The following is a 9523-nucleotide window of genomic DNA, read 5'->3' as shown; positions in this document are numbered from 1 at the left end:
TGCTGGCTGACCACACTAGGGCCTTGCTATGCCCTTTCATTCATGTAGGTGGCAGCAACATGCGACAAGGGATCCTCTCTGCCCCTGGCCTATATTCTCCCATTATAAACTAGAGACATGGGCCCTACAATCTACACACTATTAACCTCTGCATTATTAGCCGTTTACTGGTGTCAAGGGATCATTAATACCTGCAGTGCTGCCACTGACCTCTCCGGGAGGCGTGAGGGGGGGAGCGTTTAAAATGTACCCCTTAGCATGCTACCTCTCATGGGGACCACAAATTCCCAAATCTTTTCTCCATGTCCTTTTAGTTCTCTAGGGTGTTAATGGGAAGTCACAAGTGTGAGGGAATGAGCCCCCAATTGATATATCAACTCCTATAATACTGGAACTTGTAATGTTAGAGTACAGCTGACCTCATTTGGAGGAAGACAGTATATTTAACCTTTTAGGGACCTTTCACAAGTGTGGAATATTTCTGCGAGATGCACCTTAAGATGCAGAATATTCTGCACCAAAATCCGCATGTATAGAAATGTGGGTTATGGGGCAGAAATCCGCAACAGCAGACGTTAGGTGCATCTTGCAAAAATATTCCACACATGTGAAAAGTCTCTAATAGTATACCTAGATATGAGATAGATAGATAGATAGATAGATAGATAGATAGATAGATAGATAGATAGATAGATAGATAGATAGATAGATAGATAGATAGGAGATAGATAGATAGATATGAGATAGATAGATAGATAGATAGATAGATAGATAGATAGATAGATAGATAGATAGATAGATAGATAGATAGATAGATATGGGATAGATAGATAGATAGATAGATAGATAGATAGATAGATAGATAGATAGATAGATATGAGATAGATAGATAGATAGATAGATAGATAGATAGATAGATAGATATGAGATAGATAGATAGATAGATAGATAGATAGATAGATAGATAGATAGTATCTGTTTCTGTATCATGCCTCTTTAGATCTCCATAGAAGTTGCTACATTTGCTGCATCACTTTCACACAATACAATTTCCATTCAGATCTTTCTTTTATTTAAGACTACTTTAATGATGTGTTTTACATGACTGAATGCTAAATGCAATATCATTTTCTTGCAATGAACAAAGCAGACAACTGGGTTTCCGTCCTCTAAAAAAAACATCATAAAACCCGAGGTCCCTGCTAAGAAACGTGTTGGAGTCTCCAGCCCTGAGGACTGAGCCTTGCACGCACAATCTGCTGATCACTGGATGATATTTAGGAAGAAAGTGCTAATGGGCAATCTGGTGTTTATTTTGAAAGTGCTAACAATGATTTTTCTTTGGTAAAAAGGCAGAGTGTCTGGGAGTACGGATGACTGGGTTTTGAGCATAGGCTCTGACAGATGGTGCGGGGCTATAGGTGCGCAATCCTAGCTGGATGGAGAAGGATTGGGAAGCGATGAGGGGCTGCAGTACAGCTTCCTCCAGGGCTGAGTGTCACATATCCCGGCTCTGAGATGTTACTGTATTGCCAACCATGGATGAGCCAACTTCTAAGCCGGGCTTGCTGCCATAGAGGACCGGCTGAACGCTTTATCCTTACTCGGTGCGTTCCAAAAACCGGTGCGCCACCCTGCGCAGTGCTAACCCGGGGCTGTGTATCCATAACTCGGTCACACATGATGGACACGGACCCAGCTCCTTCTAATCCAACGCTAAGCATCTAAGAAGGCTTCCAGAGGGGCCTCACACACACAGTATATTTTTGTCCAGGTTCCCCTTCTTCATCCATCTGGGTCTCATCTTTTTACGCACAGTCCTAATCTTGCGCCCTGGTGCTACTAACCAAAATCATCTGCAGCAATTGTGTCCCAGACTAGGAACTAATCCTGAACACATGGAGCCTCTTCCAAGGGGGCCTGTCACCTCCTATCCGTCTCACCCATGATCTAAACACATACTGTCCAGAAATATTGATTTATCATGCAACAAAATATATATAAAAAGGCAAATAAACATCGTACCTGCTGCTGTAGCAGCAAATATCCCTAATGCCTTATCTCAACAGCTCATAAACATAGTTATTGCATTGCAACTTTCTGCACACTTTCAGCGCCACTCTAAAGACCTGCACGCAAAAATCGCTTGCGTCTTTCCATTCCCCTACATTGTGACTAATGCTATATGTATAACGTAATATTATCAGTTGCAAAAAATAATGCAAAAGATGAATTAAAAATATTTATTGAATGTACGTCTTAATTCTAGTGCATAATACAAGTCGGGAAAGAATTGCAATTTACGGGTGGACTGGTGTGTGTCTTCAGATACTAGCAAAGGCTTGATCATTTCTATGGAGGTGCAATGATGCCATAAATTCTGCAACCCCTAACATATAGACATATGTATAAATAGTGGGGGTCGTAGTGTTCTAATCATACATACTAAAATATTAGAATTGTCGGAGCCGCAGTGTATCGTATAGCATGTTAGAATCCTATCCGTCGCCTGTTGCCTGCGCTGCTGGAAGCACCAGAGCTACATATGTGTAGTAATAATAATATAATAGAACAGCTTTAATAACAGCCAGTGTTTGCAAACCAGCAGCCTGCATAGACACAACACTGATGTATCCCTGCACATGTTTGTTGATCCAGGCATTTGCTATATAGGACTAGTGCTGATTGTCTCCCTCTCCTTCTAGTATTTAGAAATGATTTATTTTTGGTTATGTAGCACAAACAGGAATCCATAAACTGTCGGTTCAGCACCATTGACTCTTTGATCAGTTACTGGGCTATGAGGAGATGAAATGCCCTGGATTCCACATGCCACCAGCTAAACGCACAATAAATAGGGAGTTACATGATTGACCCTGTTTGGCTTTTTTTATATAATTTTTGCACTAAAACTTATTCATCAGCTTCATCTTAATTAGTCAGCAGTGATTTCCGAAAACATTTAGCTGTTTATATACAAAGGAAATAAAAGGGACATTGTCAAGTGGAGAGGGCTCCAGAATGAATGGAGTCCTGTGTAGAGCATTGATAGCAGTGCTCAAGGGTCCAGTGTCCCCCTGCCTGCTGCCTGTCACTTCATCTCCTCCTTAGGAGGGGACTCAAGTGGCATCAATGACAAATCCGAAATCAACTGGGCTAAGAAGACAACAGAAGAAGCAAGTTTGTGCTTTTGGCTGCGCCTAAATATTTAGCAGAAAGGACTGTCAAAAGGATAGGGATGAGAGTCATCCCATACACCCCATAATGTCCATTATAATATATTATTCCGATGATGATGACCACTAGTGTCAATAATAATAATAAATATGTAATAATAAAATATATATTCACAGATTGTGTGTATATATATATATATATATATATATATATATATATATATATATGTGTGTGTGTGTGAAGATAGATAGATAGATAGATAGATAGATAGATAGATAGATAGATAGATAGATAGATAGATAGATAGATAGATAGATAGATAGGACTATTGAGTGGATTGTACTGTCTTGTCCCCTTTTCCCACCCTCATATAATTGCTGTGGATTTTATTGATAACCTCTAGTTCCTATCAAGGAAGTTGTACACGACAGGTTAAATTATTTAATAAGCACCTCGGTGTAATTATGTTATTTACAAGCTGTGACAGGGACTGGGTGATGGAGGCAAGAAATGGACGGGTTCTGGTGACCCCTGGAGCTTGGAGCTTGAATTATGGAGATGGGGGGCTAAGAGGTGAATAGAGAGCAGATAGGAACAAGCTGCCTTTTCACCTTCCTACATATATAACATGGAGGTCCATACAATGCTCTCATGTCTTCATATATATATCTATGAAGGCAGGAGAGCATTGCATGGACCCATTGTATATATCGGGGAGATCATAGAAGCTGCAGAGTCTTGATGGGTGACAATCTCAAGTGTATCATACGGTGGAGGATGCAAACTTTGCAAAGGTTACACTGAATCAAAGTCCTCTTACCTGCTTGGTCATTGAGTCTATTAGCCGAACATATAAATCTTGTTCCGTTCTAACTCCTGAAAAGGGGAAAAATATAAATGGTCAATTATTACAATACATAATTAATGCATGACTTAATCAGCAACGACCATTACTAATCATTATAATTACTATTATTGTTATGATTTGTCTAGTGTACTTTCTGTATAATAACACTGCAAATAGAGTTGAAATTTTTACTAATTTTAGTTTTTTTTTCTTTTTTTATTTATTGGTTTCCTATTTTTTTGTTATTTTTTAATCGTATTCTTCTTGCCTTATCTTAACACAAATGTTGCAAAAAGTTCATGTCATACTACGGATATGCATGAATCTAAATTGTTAGATTCAACAAATTATAGAAATGTAAGATACACTTAATTTACTTTCATGACAGTTACAACTGTGCAAACTTTGTAATACTGAGTATCGTTATTGTTGTTTTTCTTGCTATCTGACAATTTCTATTGTTGCCGTTACATTGTTTAAAACAATAAATAAATAGAATAAGTATATTAAGCTACAATAATAAGCACTTACCATTACTGTATAACAACTGCAGTTTGTAGTGAATTCCATTATTAGTTTTTTCACTGTTTGGCTCCTGGAAATTATAACAGAGTGTTACTTTATAAAGAAAAAAATAACATTTCTTCCCTTTCCTGGTGACAAAAATACTCCATACACAGGGTCTAGGGCTTGCAGAGTTTACAGTCCCTGGTTCTAGTGCTCACGTGTCAGAGACTAAATATAAGGGATCCTTATAGGTCTTAAATCCATCCATATGTCATTATAAGTTTATAATTTATCTGTAAAGGGGCTGATATACACGTGGTGGTGTTATTTTGCCTCTGGAGAAAGCTTGAGGTTAATTTAAAAAATAATACAAAAAAAAATTAAATTTGGGGGTGAGATTATTTTCTTGCATAGCGTATGGCGTGATTAAATCTATTCTCACTGCAGGTATTGCAATGGAGTGATAATATTAAGGCTTATCTAGGGTGATAACAACTTTTACCCCAAAGCGCAAGGATCAAATACTATTTTGGCTACATTTTATCACTCTGGATAATATTATTCCAATGCATATACATCGTAAGAGGCTGATGAGTGACATGCCTTAAATGTCTTCTAAGTACAAAGGGTTATAATAATTGTTCTAATCAGTTCTGTGAGCAGTTTGCATGGTAGTTACAGTTTTGGGATATTTATATTATTTTTGCACATGATGATGCAAGTGTACATTTATGAATACGTCAATAAGTGAAACAAAGGTTATATAGATATATCCATGCTATGACGACAATATGGGTACTTTTGTACATATTTTATAGATATATATTGTTAATGTAAGGGTATTATTTAGTCAATCAGATGCATTGCAACTGGTCAGGATATAAATGTATTTATGCACATGCTATTTTAGGGGGATTACTGTATTTTATGTGATTTCTGGTGAAAATATTTTAAATGTATATATTTTTATAGACATTATATGCATGGAATATTAGATACATCCATAGCATAATGTGTGCAAGGAATCAATGAAATACATTAAATTTCATCTAATTTTATAAGGGGTGTTATTGAATATATTAATATATATAAATAGTGATGATCAATATATTATAACAAATATGAAGTTGATGTTCAATATATAGTATTACCTATAGAGGGTGATGATAAATATATAGGGGTGATAATCAATGCAATGTGCTATATTTGATCTACGCACAAAGGGATAATGATCAATATATTATATTACATATATAGAGGGTGATGCTCAATATATAGGAGTAATGATCAACGCAATGTGCTATATGTGCTAAGTACAAGGGGTGATGATCTATATACAGGGGTTATGATCAATGCAGTGTGCTGTATATAGTCTAAGCATAAGGAGGCGATGATCAATTTATTATATTACATGTATTTTATTTAATATATTAGTATGATCATCTATAGGCTGTATGCAGAGTGTTGATGCTATAAGTGTGTAATATATATGCTATGCACAAACTTACTTTATCCTTCTCCACAAAGTCCACAAAAGCTGTCCTCTCAATCTCCACCGGCTGTCCCTGCCTGTCGTAGAGTGCTAGGACGAAGTGGAAAAAATTGGACTTCCTGAGGTTGGAAGGCGGCTGTTTCTCGAAATGTGCCCGAGCAAGACCCACACCACTGCGGGAGGAAAGGAGACAAGGGCTGGGTAAGAGGTGAGCAGCTGATCCCAGCCTGGCACATGGAGAGGGGCATGATGTGAGAAGCAAGGCATGGGGGCATGTGCCACCACTACTACAACTACATGTAACCAGAGACACAGGGAGATTGTCATTGATATAGACCATTGAGGGGGGATGAGAAATAAAACCCAACATCATTTGGCAAACACATACCTTTGGGCGGCTGTATTAGCATCCACTACCCCTGCTGTATGCATCCATGATCGGACTGGATTCATCCCACCTCCCAGTGGTTCCTCTTTCATGGTGGTCCCACCTCTTGGTATATTTTCCTGAATCCCAAACATTAAAACTAAATTTTTGGGCGACAATCAGCTCCTATCAAATGAGGGCGCAAAATAATAATAATAGTAAAATTAATTAAAAAAAGGAAAATGTCCCAGGTCTTCTTCTTCTTCTTCCTCCTCTCCTTCTTCTGCTGCTGATGCTCTCCTTGATGATGATGATGACTTAACTCCCCAGGATCAGTAGGGTAGACCCAAGTTGAAGTCTTGCTTTTTGCTTTCTCGTTCAATCTGGCACAATCTAAACAATTTGCAGTGCACTTTGGAGCTGCTTCCAGTAGTTGTAGTTGTTGGAGAGTTGAGCTGCTGGTGATGGATACAGGATAATAATAATAAAAGTACCACTATGAGCTTGCAATGAGGAGAGAGGAAGAATAAATATATTTTTGTGGCTTGTTGGTTGAAGCTTCTCAATGTGGTGTCATCATCTCCAGCAACAAAACAGCATCAAAAAAGCTTCAGGACACTGCTGAATCGACCACTTCTGGCAAAGATCTCCTGCTCCAAAAGACAAATAAACTGAGACATGAGGCTCCTGCTCACAGGAGAGAGCTGGATGAGGGGCCTTTAGCGTCTTGCACGATGGATGGAAGCGAACAAAACTCAGCCCTCTATCCCCCAGGACTGGAACCTTTCCCGGGAGCCAAAACTCTAAACCCCCGGGAGCAGTGCTGTCAGCTGCTGACGTGAACAGGGAGGTGCAATGCCCAAATATGGAAGACCCTCCTCCTTCTCCTCCTCCTCCTCCTCCTGCTGCTGCCTGGGACTGTGCAGACAGAGCTGCTCTGCTTGTTTAGTGCTGAGTGACTGCTGCAAGCTCCTCACCCTGCTGCTGCTGCTGGCTGCACTGCTTACAATGCATGGGCTGCTCTTTTTTATATATAGATCAGCAGCCAATGAAGTTATCATTCAGCCAAATAAATCTGAAAGGAAACAAATGATGCCAAACACAATCTGGCTAATGCATTAATAAATAGATATTAATATATGTATTATACGTGCATCATAACTTTTTATTGTATAGAATGCATTGTAATGTCAGTTCATTGGGACTGATTTGAGGTAGAAATGATTCTTTATTGATATTAACTACGGTCCTTAAATGTATCATTGCATTAATACATCAATCACACTAATATCTAAAGATATATACATAACGGTGCAACTATGTGTGCAATATGTATCATATATTAGTTCCAGCGGTATGATGCATTGCATTGTATGCGAGTGTGTGTATATGTACACGTGTACATAATGCATGCAGCACAGTATATATATATATATATATATATATATATATATATATATATCATGCATTATATATAACATTTCCTGCATTACGTACATATGCACACATACATACACACTCACAAACAATGCATTGGGGTCATACATGAATAGGCACAAGAGACTTTGCATTGATCATGTTAACATACAGTATAACATATGGATTTTCATAGGTCTTTCTATGAGTATAAATATATAATTTTCAGACATATATACATACAGACATATGCATAGATGTATATGTATTTCTATATATTAGTACAATGCAAGCACTAGTGCAACTCTGTAATGATTATCAAAGACTTCAGTATGTTTAGTGCATAAACTCCCATATTGGTTCTTGTCAGATCCTGTTTCCACTTGGAATGATTTATTGTTTACCATTGACCCCATCCCCCTTAATACTAAGTTTAGAATAAAAGCAAATAGTAGGAAAAAAATTAAGAAAAATAAAGTTAATGATACTACTATAGCTATTATTATAACTCCACTAGCTCTCTATATTGCTGTCCATACAAGCTACTGTATCACCAGGGCATCTGAGTCCTAAGAGCTGCCTGTTCTATTGGTGACAACATGTGGGGAACCTTTTCTAATACCTAACGTGTAATTAATATCAATAAAATTGGAGGACAAGATAAGGTAAAGAAGCGATGGTGCTGAAAGGAATCATTGTAGGAAGGAAGAGACCCCATTACCTTCAGGAAAAAAGGACTGATACATTTCTAGGAATGTAGTGTACATAAGAGTGTGCAGGCTAGGAAGCCTGGTGCATGGGAAATTAGCCAGCAAGTATGGGAAAGACTAATAATAATATTATTCCAATAGCATTTATTATAATAATCACCTAGTAATAATACACAACTAATAATAATAGTAATGATGAGAAGCTATTGAGCATGATAGGTGCTGAATTGCTAGAGAGGGCAGGAAGGGGCTCTAATATTTTAATAATGAATGGGTGAGAATAGAAGCCCCCAGTGCAGTGTCAGGGGAGCCCCCTTTGCCAGGACCAGGGGGATGTATTCAGACACAATCTATTTTGCTGGTGTTGGGGGTTAATGACTATTGCCAAAGATAAGTGAATTATCAAAGCTATTGCTGTAGACCGAACGCAGAAATCCATTACATAGCTGCCGTCTAATTAAATACCTAAGTATAATAAAATCATATTTTATGACTATTTGAGAGTAATGAGATTAGTCCTTAGAAGAAATCGCCACATATTAAAGATGCCACTGTCTATAGAATGTTAATAACCTTAAATCAAAGTCTATGGAAAACTAAGGAGGAAGACTCCGGCTTGGAGGTTTCCCTTTCCTGGAGGAAAAAAAAAACAGAAGGAGATCAATTAGAATCGTTATTATCATCGGAAGCAATCAGACGAAATAATAATGCTACAAAAGAATGAAAATAATTCAATAACACTCATCAAAATGAAAATTTGTATTTGTCGGCAAATATCCAAAAATCGGATTTTAGATAACAGATCTATGCAAGGATGGATCTGATGATTGAATATTTCTGCTTTAAGATCAATGGGCCTTGCAATATCTTAAGGTCATTGCAAAAACTGCCCAAGCTTGCTGCAAAGGGTTAAAGTGATTGCACGAATGCGCGATTCGATCGCGTTGGTGTGAAAGTGTCAAGAAGAAGCAGAAAATCCTAATCTTGCATCATTTACAGTATCTTTA

General features: G+C 37.8%; 1 protein-coding gene across 20 annotated transcripts in view; it reads right to left on the bottom strand.

The window, feature by feature from the left end:
- The window catches only part of EBF3 (EBF transcription factor 3), a 158294-nt gene extending 151084 nt beyond the window's left edge, over window positions 1-7210 (bottom strand). For 10 of the 20 annotated variants that reach the window (XM_066601205.1, XM_066601206.1, XM_066601209.1 and 7 more), the window contains exons 1-4: window positions 6412-7208; window positions 6040-6196; window positions 4556-4619; window positions 3998-4053 (exon numbers count right to left, since the gene is read on the bottom strand). In XM_066601205.1, the coding sequence (XP_066457302.1) occupies window positions 3998-4053; window positions 4556-4619; window positions 6040-6196; window positions 6412-6545 (411 nt within the window). In that variant the 5' untranslated portion in view covers window positions 6546-7208. Of the gene's footprint in view, window positions 1-3997; window positions 4054-4555; window positions 4620-6039; window positions 6197-6411 lie in introns of all 20 variants that reach the window. The other 10 variants (XM_066601196.1, XM_066601201.1, XM_066601197.1 and 7 more) reach the window with 3 other exon arrangements.
- Window positions 7211-9523: the final 2313 nt, after the last annotated feature.

This window comes from Eleutherodactylus coqui, chromosome 4 (genome assembly GCF_035609145.1).
Source record: "Eleutherodactylus coqui strain aEleCoq1 chromosome 4, aEleCoq1.hap1, whole genome shotgun sequence".
Taxonomy (NCBI): Eukaryota; Metazoa; Chordata; class Amphibia; order Anura; family Eleutherodactylidae; genus Eleutherodactylus; species Eleutherodactylus coqui.
This window is presented reverse-complemented; position numbering and strand designations above follow the sequence as displayed.